Source organism: Lytechinus variegatus, chromosome 5 (genome assembly GCF_018143015.1).
Source record: "Lytechinus variegatus isolate NC3 chromosome 5, Lvar_3.0, whole genome shotgun sequence".
Lineage (NCBI taxonomy): Eukaryota > Metazoa > Echinodermata > Echinoidea > Temnopleuroida > Toxopneustidae > Lytechinus > Lytechinus variegatus.
The window spans coordinates 30553296-30567824 of NC_054744.1; the positions used below are offsets into that span (position 1 = coordinate 30553296).

General features: G+C 36.5%; 1 protein-coding gene across 2 annotated transcripts; it reads right to left on the reverse strand.

The window, feature by feature from the left end:
* Positions 1–4611: 4611 nt before the first annotated feature.
* Positions 4612–14218, reverse strand: LOC121415906 (alkaline ceramidase 2-like). Of its 2 annotated transcripts, none has more exons than XM_041609285.1 (5): positions 14032–14218; positions 11838–11985; positions 8555–8811; positions 6459–6596; positions 4612–5662 (listed from the first exon to the last, which is right to left on the reverse strand). In XM_041609285.1, exons 1-5 carry the CDS (start codon positions 14070–14072, stop codon positions 5344–5346), a joined length of 903 nt encoding a protein of 300 aa, XP_041465219.1. In that variant the 5' UTR covers positions 14073–14218; the 3' UTR covers positions 4612–5343. The 2 variants fall into 2 exon arrangements, with proteins under 2 accessions (XP_041465219.1, XP_041465220.1); XM_041609286.1 differs by having other exon boundaries at positions 11838–11978; positions 14032–14216.
* Between the last annotated feature and the right edge of the window lie 311 nt (positions 14219–14529).

The window sequence follows — 14529 nt, forward strand, 5'->3', positions numbered from 1 at the left end:
TCAACCCGAATATAAATGTAAAATAATTTTCTGTCAAAGCAATATTCGCACCATATTATGCAAAGCATGTGTTCTTTGCCTCTTCTAAGTCGATTTTTGCCCAAGTCAAACAGATTTCTATCACTTTTGTCCTGAGAGATTTGACTATAAAGGGCCTGATTTAGATATTGTAAACTGTTGAAAAAAAATCAGTGAAAATGGAGGACCATTGTTTGCCTGGGTACATTCTACCATCTCGCACAACCATCTGTGAAGAGGATGGTACACAAATGTCAGAAATTTACTGATAACTCCCCAGAAAAGTTATTCCTGGGATGTTATTCTAAAATGCATCAAACATAAAATTTTCAGTACTTAAATTTGAAAAATTGTTTGAAGAATGGAGCCCCCATCATGATCCTAGGAGGTCAATTGTAGTACTCTCTCACAAGCAGCATTTCTCTTTTTCCTTTTTTTTCCCATTTATTTTTTTTCTTCTATGGGGGGTGGGTCTCATTTTACAAAGAACTGTAAAATTAATATTTTTCTCCTTAATCTTCACAAATCCAATGTCATCACAAACCAAAGTACGGTCTGGCCAAAATAGAGTAAAAAGTTTGTAATGAATTTTAATTGTTATTTCAAGAAAACACTGTCAAAACAGAGGAGTGGAATCTTCTGTTTGTATCTCATCATCTTATAATCAGAAGTGTTTGCTTTCATTCACATGAATAATGCAGCATTAATGTGATTTTGAAATTTGAGAAAATATCTGCTATATTAAGATATTCTCTCTTACTGTAGAAGACATCTACAACCTATGATTGCAAAACCTTGGATTCCATTAAAATCCCATTCAAGCACAAAGCTTTAGTTTCTGCAATGACCATAATCTATTTTTTTCTTCTTTCCACCCAGGATGGAAATGATACCTGATCAGTCAGAAAGTTACAGCTTTAGCTGCAGACTATCGACAATATTAAAATAGAATCTTTGCACTACATAACCTTTTTTCAACATTTGGTAACATAAACTGATTACTGTTAAAAAATAAAGAATTCCTCTCTGTTGAATTACTGATTTCAAACATAAAAATAATGTGCATGACTTGGCAAGCATTATCATTTTCAGCTACAAAGTTATACAATTATTATATAGCAATATATTTTATATAGCATTATATTTTATAAAGCATTATATTTTATTCGATGATGATGATGAGGATGATGATGGTGAGGATGATGATGATGATGATGATGATGGTGATGGTGATGATGATGGTGATGATTATAAATACACTAGTCATAATAATAATGATAATCTTAATATAATAATTTTTACTTTTAATTTACTAAAAGTCATCTAAATTGCAATTGAAAACAAAATGAAAATCAGATCAATCAAACAGGGCAAAATCAGATATTCACAAAGGTCGCTTACTAAAATCTTAATCTTAACTATCCCTTCATGATTTACTTGAATGGGAGCATCGAATACTGAATTGAAGATGGGTAAATCAAAAATTAAACAAACATAAAATAACTCCCTTGAAATAGGCAAACCTGCAAAAGCAAAGCTATTTTCTAGTCAAATTAAAACAAGATTGATAAATTTGTTGCAGTGCGCAATAACATTAGAAGGAAAATAAAGATTTTGATTAATGAATTGAGTACAATTAATAATAACATTCATATTACCCAAATGGAATTGAATAATTCATAATATTTGACTGGCCTTGTATTTTAATTACTGTACATTTCACAATTACAATGTAACTTGAAATTTGCTACTATAAAATGTAAAACAATAGGAAATGATTCAAAGTGAACTCTTTAAAAGTCACACATTTATCATCTTGAAAGTTCATTCACATTTTTTTAATTTCAACTAAAATAAAAACATCCATTTGGCTTTTGAAGTTCCTTTCGAGGTAAAAAAATCTAAATGGGATGTATTTGGCATAGAAATTCATCAAAGAACAAACACAAAAATCATATTTTTGGCAATCTAAAGCAACAAAATCATTTTATCTTTCCAGTTTAGCTATCTACAAAACTTCTCCCAGCACCCATACAGTTTTAAAGCCTTTCAAGAATGAGATATTAATATTTTCATCTAACACATCCCACCAATAAAGAAATAAGCTCATAAAGAAATAAATGATACAGTGTATTTCAAACTTAAACAAGCATGCACAAATATCTCAAACTTTTAATGAACATTCTGTAAAATTACCATGGGAAAAAGGAAATGGTGATTTGAAGAACATTAATTTTGTCTATTCTGGCAAGATTCAAGTCATTTCACTTTGATGTTCGTTTAGCAGCTCTTATAATACCCTATAAGCACACTCCTTTCCTGTTTAACCATTGAGTTCTAGACAACCATGTAAAAGAACATTGAAAAATTAAACTAAAAATAAAATTCATTCAAGTAAATCAGCCAAAGCAAAAGAAAAATCTAATACAGTAACAAATTGCTATTAAAGCTACACGTAGCATTTTCCAGCACACAATTTAACATTACTGCCAAATATCTCTACTAGTCTTAAGAATTTCCCAGAGTTGTTTAAGTATGGCAGCATATGTGTTGCACTGCTATTTTTCTCTTTTCCACTCACCAATACAGAATAAAACGGAGAGAGAGATCTTGGGGAGATGGGGATAGGTAAAGAGGGAAAGAAAGAGAGAGCGAAAGCATAGTAGCAAGAAAATTATGGAAAGATTGATCGAGTGAATGTGGTGCAGAATTTGAGGCCTGCATCCTTATTAGAGTCCAGTTTAACCTAGGCCATGGTCTAACTCTGTGCTCAAAATTATTGGACGCTAAAATGACAATCTGTTTACATTAAATGGTTCCTGTTTACTTCAGTTACTCCTAAAGAGTAATTGAGCATCACATGTGGGATGAATTGAACCTCTACTATTAAGAAATTTGTTTCACCATTGGCTTTCCATAATAAAACCCCAACTACAAACCAGAGGTCGTACATTAAACCCAAGTTCAGAATACGTGCCTGAGAGTTTTAAACAAGACAGATCCTGAATTGTAACTGATGCACATCATTATTGGAAGTTTATAGGTTTGAATTCATATCAAATATAAGAAATTAATGTCTTATCTTGACAGGGAAGACAAAATGAAAAACATAATACACTTTTTTCAGTACTCTTTTCAAGAAATACAGTAATTCCTATGAAAATATGTAAGCTTCCATTAAGAAATCATTTTATTAATAAATACAGCATGAAAACTACACCCAAATAAAGGTTTTAAAAATTTCTGAAGAAGTTAATGTCAGCCTCGAGACATTTGTCATATTTTTAGATTAACACACACACACTACTAGGTGCCACCTGTGCACAAAGTAAAGGAGTAATTTCAGATACACACACTAGAGAAACAACGTGTGAACATGGAATAGAAAGAACAAGTGCATAAGAAAGGAAATGTTCAATAAGTGAATGAGGAGATAATGGTAGGTTCCAGCAGCTATAAAGCTCACCACTCCATTGGACCTGATAAATCATATTCACACCTGGGACCCTGTTACATAAAGCCAAGCAATTGATCCCATGGCTTACTTTCTGGAATAGATTGTGCATTGCGGTCGGTGCAGTCTATCATAATAATTTGTTCTTTGATAAATTGCTTAATAGCTTTTTGTTGTAGATCCCTGGGCCCTGTAACATAAAACTTAGCAAATTGATCGTGGGGATGATTTTTATGACTGACCATACACAATAATCGATGCAATCCATCTTAGAAATCGATCCCACAATTAATCTCAAAGCTTTGTGTAACAAGGCTCTGATAAATCTTGCTCAGTGTTTTAATCAGGGTCAATTGTGACCAGCTACCCCAAAAAAGCAACAATAAGTCAAAATCAAAGTTTCTCTGTAAATAGCCAATCACAGCGAGGCTCACGCCTGAGTGGAGCTAAACAATAACGTTCAGCCGGGCGCACTGGCCCCTCGCCGACGCTATATTACACGTGCGCAGCAGCGTCTATGCTCATTGCCTGACGAATTCTAGCAGATTGTGGACGAGATGTTGCATTCGAATAACGTTTGATCATCGTGAGACAACTGATTATTTCTTCTACTCCGATAGACAAAATAATAATTTGGTATTCAAAAGCAAAACTTTGAAAATTGTCTATTTGAAAGAGTAATTCTTATCCTTTATACTGTCAAAATTTGAAGTTGTAAAGTTGAAGAAAAGGCAACATATTACAAGATTTCCTTTGACACCATTGATATTTGTGGACTGCTTGGAAGTTTCACCAACATTACACAGTGTCCTCATTTCATGCTTGAGTGAACCCCCAAACATCAAACCTTGTTTTCTCTCACTGAATTTCTTCTGCATTCAATGGAGTATTGGGTGGGTTATTGTTGATCAACTTTGACAAGATATCGTCGCACGCACCACGAACTGTCCTCTCTGCGCACTTCTATGTGAAAGTTACTTTTGCAGAAAACGCATTTAAAGAAAAGTTTTTTTTAAACCAGCAATAAGTGCACCTACTAGGAGAGCAAATTATTTACCAGTGTCTTCGTTAAAAAGTTCAGGTTCCAAAGTTTCATCTCGTATCTTTATATTTTCTTGAAGTTAATTATTTACGCCACAGTGGGCAACGTAACAGAGAGGACGGTTCGTGGAATAGATACAGTGCGCTTAATTTTCTCATCGAAGTGCGCAGAGAGGACAGTTCGTGCGACGATATATATATAACTCAATTTTTATTTTGGGTGGCTTATTGTTGCTTTTGGGGTGGCTGGTCAAATTTCATCTTGAGCAGGTCTTTCCATGATGCTCTTGCTTCCTCCTAGAATACAAATATTTTTGACACATTAAAAATATTTGTGTGGATTAGCTGAGCAACCCTGATTAAGGTTGGCTGACCACAACATGGTAGATCCACCGATTTCTTTGCAGAGCTAATCAGACCATGGTCCCAGCCGACCAAATGATTGGTTTTCACAACTGAATGTGCATTATCTTTTATGCAATCAATCATAATTTTGTTTCTATGATAGATTGCCAAGCTTTATGTTACAGGCCCAAGGTTCCGTTCACACAAGGGTCTAGCGATTGATCGCACGCTTGATTTTCAGATTGATTGTACATTGTAGTCAATGCAATCAATTGTAGAGAAATGTTCTACGATCATTGTTAGTTTTGTGTTATGGGCCCCAGGTCTGAAATATTTTGATTGAGTTCAAGTTGATCCGTTCTGCAGAGGGGAAAGGGGGAGCATTTCATGAAGACATTTGTGAGTGATTTTCACTGACAAATCTGCTGCTCTCAGCCAATCAGATGCGAGGATTTCCAGTAGCTTATAACACTTCATAAAGACTTTTAGTCCCATCCTGGTTTGTTACCAGCACACTGAAGGGTTACGTAAGGGATTCCTGCATTCACCCACGAGTCCTTGGGCCAATACCTTAGAACAGGACCCATCTCCGGACACTCGTTCATCGCGTCGAAGTAAGCGAAGAGGACGCAGCCTGTGTACGCCGAGATGAAGACCATGATGTGCCAGGCGCAGTGAAGGTACGGGAGAGAGAGCGACTGCCAGAAGTCGCAGAGGAATCGATCGCTGAGCCAGCAGGTGACCGATACTACCCACAGGAACGCACAGGTCTTGCCCAGCTTGACGACACGTGGACACTGTGCCCTGAGAAAAAGGTACATGTAGAAGTGAATTTGAGAGGTGAGACAAGTAACACATTCACACAGAAAGGGGAGGGGAAGAGGAGGTGGTAGATATTCTAGAAAGAGGAAGGAAAGGAGAATAGAGAATCTTGTGACCAGTAGAAATACCAGCAATGAAATGACAAGAGCAAGATAGATGATGAGAGGGTAAAGATTTAAAGAGAGAGGATAAGACAAAGTGACATATAGGCCTGTATTCTGAAGTCGGGTTTATTAAACTCAGGCCATGGTCTAACTCTGTGCTAAAATAATGGGAAGCCAAAAGTGTCAAAATTTTTATAAGTTGTACGTTTCTAATGTTTACTGTGCTCTTTCCTGATTCATCGATGGTAAAGACAATTATCTACTTATACTTCCTAGACAATTACGAATTATTTAAGAGCTAAATGAGCTGAAATGTTATATATGTATGTACTGTTAGTGATTTATGTAGCAAGTTTAAGTTAAACCCGACTTCAGAATATGGGCCATAGGGTTCATAAAAATAATCTTGAAGGCAAGCAGAAAATGAGGGCATTACCTCGAATTCTCGAATTCTCACTTAAAAATGGGGGCAGAATCCCAGATTGGGGGTACTTCTCTTCAAAGGGAGTACTACAATACAACTTTTGGCATCCTCGGAGCATGGCAAATTTGGTATCACATTTGGAGGAAGTTAGCACACACGTATATAAACTTCTTTGTAAACTTCTTTTGGCCTGTAGGATATCAAAAGGAATCAGTAAGAACATAAGTGATAAAAACAAACGACGTCTTACCTCCGTAATTCTAAGATCATCATGCATATACAGGGTCCGATAAACGACATCATGACGAAAGAGTTGACTGCCGGCCTGACCATGGCAAGGCCGGTACTGGCAACAGTGAATACCAACATAATCTGCTTGAATTTCTTCCTATACAGAGGGAAAACATAAATAGTACTGTCTGTCATTATTTTTCTATCAATAACCTGTAGTAGAGGAGAACTTCTGTCTATAATGACAACAAATGTAAAGTGTCCTTAGATATACATGTACAAGTCTCTATTGAAACATGTGTTTGGAAGAACCTACCCATAAAGGTCATCATCTGCTCATAAAGAATTTTTTATCTCTGTAGGTAGTCTTCAGACAGACTCACTGTATCATCATAGACATAGAGCCCTATGAATCATTTGGTAAGCAGACAAGAGAAAATAATAGAACACCCGTGTTTATTTCATTTTAATACACAATTAAGTATTTAAATAATGTGAATATTAAAGTTTAATACAATCATATGAATTTATGATCACAGCAAAATAATCAATGTACTTTATTACCGTTGAGGTGGGCAAAAATAGGCCTCAACCCTGACTTTAAATCCTGCTCTCCTTTTTCTAATTTTAATGCTGCTCAGTCTATTTTTTTTTTCTTATGCTCTAGATGTATATGCTACTGTTACTATTTCATACATTTTTTAATGCAAAATGTATGTTTGAAATTGGAAATAAAGATTCAAATGGAAATTGAAATTAAATATGAGAAATAAAGTTGCTCTGTATACACAAACTACTGCTACTGCTTTCGGAGCAAGCAATAGCAAGGATATCAAACTTGCTTGTAGAACTAAAAAAGTTCTCATCATGAGACTATTTGTGACCAACCACCTCAAAACCCACGATAAAGTCTTGTGGGAAGGCTGTACAGCATGAGTCAGAACAGATATACATGTAGGCTTCAAAAATAAATTGGTTCATCCAGCAAGAAGAGTGGCTTACTGTCCAAACATGAAATCATAAAATCAAACCTTAGCCAAGATACCTGCATTTTTCATTAGACAATTTTCAGGCTACAATTGGTCTAGTACAGTCAGTATCAAAATAAATTCCTCATGCTTGAAAGAATATGAAACTCCAAACTTGGTTCTCTATTTGTTCAATGGATATACACGACCAGTCACAATTCTATGAATCACAAACACGAGAGAATAGATTCGCTGGACCGACTCTATTGTTCTCTGGTTTTGACAGGTAATAGTGATTGGAAGAATTGTGACTGGTAGTGTAATCCTAAAATCAACCTAATGGTCATACATCATTTTGAGGATCAGGGTCTGCTACGTCTAATTAAAGATGTTAGTCTTCAGCCTTTTTCTCCAGATTTTAGGCCCTGATACTTCCTAATTTATGCTTATTCAGGCTTTCTATTATACAGAACATATTGGGGCTTTCACATACTATGTGTATATGCATTCTGGCTTCTTTTTTAGCTCAGTGATTAATACTGATGAGCATGGATTTCATAATGAAAAAAGATTCATCTCAAAACTTATTTTGGCTGACCTATTAGCCCGTATTCTGAAGTCAGGTTAAATTTAGACCATGGTCTAACCCTGTGCTAAAACTATGGAAAGTCAAATACTTTGCAGCTCTGTGTAATACTTAATTCCAGTTTATACATGTGATGTTGTATTTGCACATACAAAATATAATGTATATGGTGCATAATTCATCTACGTTTCACTTTATATGCCAACTTTTTCCTAGTACTCTTTTCCCTCTCTACCATTGGCCAAATGTTTACAAGGAATACAAGCCCTGCTTCCTCCTCTTAATCCGTTTGTTGATTATTTCCCTCCCTTTTAATACTTTTAGGAGGGAAATAATCAACACTTTTAATGATGAATACAACTTTATCAATCCTTCATAGAGTTAAGAATGATTTGAGACTCGAATGAGCTGGTATTGAACCACTACTGTTAGAACTTTATGTCACAATTAGCTATATTACATAGTAATACCTCAACTTTAGTCCGAGAGTTTGAATCGAACTGACTCCAGAAAAAGGGCCACCGTGTGTATCGAGGTAAATTTTCATGCTAGTCAACCTACCTGCTACCATGGATCTTAGCTGGGTAGTACCGCCGTGGATACCAGAGGGCCACGCCGCAAAGGACCACCCAGATGATGGCCACCTCGTCCAGGAGCTGTCCAAACATGCTGAGAGTTGCGTGGAAGTAGCACGAGAAGATCCCGACCACCATCAGAAGGATCCACATGATGTTGACGTGCCAGTTGTACCACACCGCGTATTGTCGGAAGAGGTAGAGCAGGAGGGGAGGGATGATGAAGAACAGGATGTTGCTGACCTGGAGAGGGAAGGGAGGATTGAAAAAATGGAGAGTCGTGGCCCAGTGGATTGGTCTCGGGACTTCGAAACAGAGGGTCGTGGGTTCAAATCCCAGCCGTGGTGTAATTTCCTTCAGCAAGGAATTCATCCACATGGTGCTGCACTCGACCCAGGTGAGGTAAATGGGTACCAGCAGGAATAGTTCCTCAAAACGCTGTGTGCACCTAAAAAGGTAGCCTAGCTTAGCTGGGTAATAATAATAGCAGGGCCTGCTGGTAGAACAGTTTTCTGAACTTAAGTGACTACCCTTGCTATATATACCGTTATTATTATTAAAACAGAATCAGAGAGAGGATACATGATGAATTTTATACAAATGGCCTTTGAAGGTTTTTTTCAAGGCTACAAGAGAAGATCAGCAGGATTTGCACCCTCTTAAATGCGTCCGAGGGGCCTTCTCATAGCTGTTTATAATTCATGCACAAGGCCATGTGTTTTGAGTTTGGCTGGTTTTGTGTGGCATGTGTTCGCCACATGAAAATTGCGTTCTTTTTTCATTTAAATCTCGGTAACTTTGACATACTTCACCCATTGTACATTACATAAGAGTATACATTTTCTGAAATGAAATTAACTGAGGATTCCCAAAATGCACTTAAAATGACACGAGGTGTAAGCATTAGAATGTATGGAGCAAAATATAAAAAATCTTGGAAAAAATACCAAACTTTGAGCCAAGGAAGAAGTAGTAAAGTGTCATTTTTTAAATTCCTCTCATTCAGTGCTTTTCATACATAATTAAACATTAAAGGGTCATGATCAAAGGTAATTACCATTATTTTGCCCAAGCATTTTTATACTTTATTTTCATGACGGAGTATTCTTTTATATGATCTGTGGACCACAGAGAAAAGTAATCATTCGTAGTATAGTTTTCTAAAATATTTATCACATTGATTATTTGAAAATGACATGATTGAAATAGACAATTGCATTGATTTGAAAAAGAACTTCAAAGCTTAAATTTACTATTTTCATCTTTCCTGCAATCAGAAATTGTCCTTTGAATAAGCTCAAATTTCGCAATTCAATACAATTTAGACATCCTTCACACATATACTTTTTTAAGTCCTTAATATACCCCTATCCTAGTATCAGATGTCATGCAAGCATCTGGTATACATGTAGGTTATCATCTACATATGCTAAGTATATCTAACATACAGATGTTTTTAATCTGAAGTACTCACAGTTAAAATTCTTTGAATGTATCATACTGAAGCGACAGCTATAGCAACAAAGGCTATTTTCTTCTTTTCAGAAAGGATAAAAATTTCTATAATAAAGTAGTTCTACGTGTACTACTTAATGAGATTAAGGAGAAAAAAGGAGAGCCATTGGAAATAGGATCTTTGATCAGTGAATTCTTTCAAATTGCACACATTAATGACAACAGCCAATTCAATGATTAATTTGAAATTGGCAAAGAATCAAATTTGATACATTCAGTCGGGAAATATCTCATGTACCTGTCAATTTGGTTTAACCCCCCCTCCCACGACCTTCCAATTTATCCGAAAAAGAAAACCAAATAGAAATTGTTGAAAATACAAAAACTGAGCATGTTTGAAGCAACTATTACTTGCAACAGACAAAGGACAGAGTATCCCAGCTTGCTTGCCTCACTTTTACACTCACACCAGTACCAGGGCAAGGGGACTGTGTTACAGAAATAATTGCAATCAAATGCAACTTGGTTTTGTGCCGAACATATGCACATATTCAGGACTTTCGATTGATTTCAGATGCATTCAATAAACAAGTGGAATGCCTCTGGCCGTCTCACCTGCATCACGCGGTTCAATATAGCAGCAGTGCTGACTTAGAATACTACTCTAACTCGCACAAGATGTTCAGTGATACATGGTTACTCTTATGTCCACTTTTTATGAACTAGACCAATAAACTTACAGAGATATGATGGTTATTCAACAAAAAACCCCAACATGGCCAAAGTTCATTGACCTTACATGACCTTTGACCTTGATCATGTGACCTGAAACTCGAACAGGATGTTCAGTGATACTTGATTACTCTTATGTACAAGTTTCATGAATCAGATCCATAAACTTTCAAAGTTATGATGGTAATTCAACAGAAACACCCAATTCGGCCAAAGTTCATTGACCTTTGACCTTGGTCATGTGACGTGAAACGCGTACATGATGTTCAGTGATACTTGATTACTCTAATGTCCAAGTTTAATGAACTAGACCAATAAACTTTTAAAGTTATGATGGTAATTCAACAGATACCCCCGATTCGGCCAAAGTTCATTGACCCTAAATGACCTTTGACCTTAATCATGAGACCTGAAACTTGCACAAAATTTTCAGTGATGCTTGATTACTATTATGTCCAAGTTTCATGAATCAGATCCATAAACTTTCAAAGTTATGATGGGAATTCAACAGATATCCCCGATTCGGCCAAAGTTCATTGACCCTAAATGACCTTTGACCTTGGTCATGTGACGTGAAACTCATGTAGGATGTTCAGTGATACTTGATTAACCTTATGTCCAAGTTTCATGAACTAGGTCCATATATTTTCTAACTTATGATGACATTTCAAAAACTTAACCTCAGGTTAAGATTTCGATGTTGATTCCTCCAACATGGTCTACGTTCATTGACCCTAAATGACCTTTGACCTTGGTCATGTGACATGAAACTCTGATAGGATGTTCAGTAATACTTGATTAACCTTATGGCCAAGTTTTATTAACTAGGTCCATATACTTTATAAGTTATGACGTCATTTCAAAAACTTAACCTCAGGTTAAGATTTGATGTTGACGCCGCCGCCGCCGTCGGAAAAGCGGCGCCTATAGTCTCACTTTGCTTCGCAGGTGAAACAAAAATCTTTCTACAAGTTCTGGCCTCCGAACAATAGATTTGGTCTATTGAGCCCAATTAGTGCTTTAGCTTTTATAGGAATTTTAATGTGAGTCTGAGTAAGAATACTATATGGTACAATACTTACAGTGTTATAAAATTCTGCAATACCAGGAACTATGGCGTAATTATTCTCACACCAATCAATAGCCGCACTACCTCGCTCCAGATTGTCCATGGCTTGATTGATTCCGACCTTCAGTTTATGAGTAGATCTAAATACCTGCACCTGTTCATTAAATACATACATGAAAGACAATCAAATAATCAATATTTTAATAAATAATAGACTCTTAGAAGTCTAGTAAATAATAATAAAACAATAATGAAGATGATGATGTCGTTGATGACATTAAAGGAAAAGTCCACCCCAACAAAAACTTGATTTGAATAAAAAGATAAAAATTCAACAAACATTGAAAATTTCATCAAAATAGGATTTAAAATAAGAAAGTTATGGCATTTTAAAGCTTCGCTTATTTTCAACAAAATAGTTATGTGAACGAGCCAGTTACATCCAAATGAGAGAGTTGATGACATCACTCACTCACTATTTCTTTTGTATTTTATTATATGAAATATGAAATAATTTTATTTTCTCGTCATTGTCATGTGAAATGAAGTTTCATTCCTCCCTGAACACGTGGAATTCCATTATTTTAACATTTTGTGCTTCAGGCAAGGAGGTCCCAATCATGAAATTCGTAAAAATGGAAATATTGTATAATTCAAACAATAAAAAAAAGAAATAGTGAGTGACATCATCGACTCTCTCAACTGGCTCGTTCATATAACTATTTTGTTGAAAATAAGCGAAACTTTGAAATGTCGTAAATTTTTTATTTTACATCCGATTTTGATGAAATTTTCAGCATTGTGCTTGTCTGATTTTTCTCTATTGATTCAAATCAAGAATTTTCTGAGGTGGACTTGACCTTTAACAATGAATGCATGATAATGATATAAATATCTAGATCCGTCATTATGATGTTGATGATGCTGATGTGATGATGGTGGTGATGATGATGATCATGATGGTGATTATGATATCATGATATATAAAGATGTCACCAAAAAAATGGTAGGGGTGTGCCGCAAGCGAGACAAAAAATGGGGGCCTTGGAGCAGGCTTACCGTATTGTAAAAAGGAGGGTCCTCAGAACGGGCTTCGGAACTACAAATGTTTGTGAAAACAGGGGTCCTTGGAAGTTGGAACGGATCGCCAGTGTGTGAGTTCGTATGCATCTCTATGGAACGGACATGCGTGCATGATGCAGCTAGCGTGGCCTCTGCCGGGTGTGCTCGCGCAGAGGCGATGGTCGGACAGCGCTCTGCAGCCACTTTTCTCCAAAAGTGCAGCTCATTGTAGCAGATGAATCAATGCGACCGAAACGGTGTAACGAAAAATACTTACTTAGTATGCGAAGCCTTGGAGTGGTGGATTTCTCGATAAGAAAAAAATGCTATGCTTTGGAGCGGTGGATTTCTCGATAAGAAAAAAATGCTATGCTTTGGAGCGGCTTTCTTTGTTCGTTTTCTCAATAAGACAAAAATGCTATACCTTGGAATGGAAATTTGAGTGCAAAAATGGGGGCCCTCCACGTCCATGGAACATACCCATTATGCATTCCGAGTGCCAACCCCCCCCCTCCAGGTCATGTCTCATGATGATGATAATTCCTGTCCTTACTTCATGTACTTAGTCTTACTATTAGTGAATATTAGTATTAGTTTCAAAAATTAAACTACGGTATTAACACTATAAACATGATAAATAGATCTAGACCTACCAGGCCTGGGATTTAGCTCCTATTCCTAATCCTAACTTAACTAGACCAAAAGCTTCAGGCTCTAGTATTGTTGGTTGTTCAGCTGAACATGCTTAACTCTGTTGGCTTCACTAGCATGACTAGCGAGCCGTCTGTGTACGAGGAGAAATTTTTTAAAAAAAGGTTTAAAAACTCCTCGAAACAGGCGGCTGCCAGCTGTCTAATTCCTAACTGTAACTGCACTAAAATTCGAATGAGCTGTATTCACAGAATCGTGATAAATTATCTCCACTCGCACAGATATAGATCGATGCATTTTAATTGCAAGCGCTATATATTATAGCCTAGGCCTACTCCCGGGCTCCAAGTGGCAATGCCAATAGCCACTTGACTCATTTTGTCGACAAAAGATTCTCACACATGCACATAAAAATATGCATACCGTACATGCCTGTGTGCCTATATACATTACAAACACATACACAATCATATTACAAATACTCTCATTCTTACCAGAGTACTATTTCAAAAAAGCCTTTGTCTTCTCTGTACATCAATAAATGAAGGTATCTTTAATTCAACTTGCACGTGTGTCTAGTTCCACATTCAGAGTCCGTATTTCCCATTGTCGATATTGCACAGCATGCAAAAAAAAAACTGCACTGCTGACTTTGTTTACTTGCCTACGTCACAGTCAGCTGTTTTGCGTCAGATAATGATCACTGCGGCCTGCGGATAGTCGTCTTGGGTTGCCGGTTACCATAGTCTTGTTGCAAAATTGCTATCAGAGCCCGGTATCAGAGAAAGGAAATGGAGGAAATTAAACTCTAATAATTAATTGTAGCATCCTCCTGAACTCACATTTGTATTTGCTCACTGCATTAATTGCCTTCCCGTTTTAAAAATGACCTATCCATGACCTGACGGGTTCTTGATGGGGTGAGGCGCATCAAAGGCAAAAATAAATAAGAGCCTGTTGGGATCGGGGTGTTAGTTCAAAAATGCATCAGG

Bases quoted from the DNA above. Each gene is read 5' to 3' on its own strand.
- LOC121415906 (XM_041609285.1), bottom strand. From the start codon at position 14,072: ATGTACAGAGAAGACAAAGGCTTTTTTGAAATAGTACTCTG. The intron at 8,812-11,837 runs GTAAGTATTGTA...TTCCCTCTCCAG, and splicing joins TTGCAGAATTTTATAACACT to GTCAGCAACATCCTGTTCTT. The intron at 5,663-6,458 runs GTAAGACGTCGT...CCTTTTTCTCAG, and splicing joins ATGATCTTAGAATTACGGAG to GGCACAGTGTCCACGTGTCG.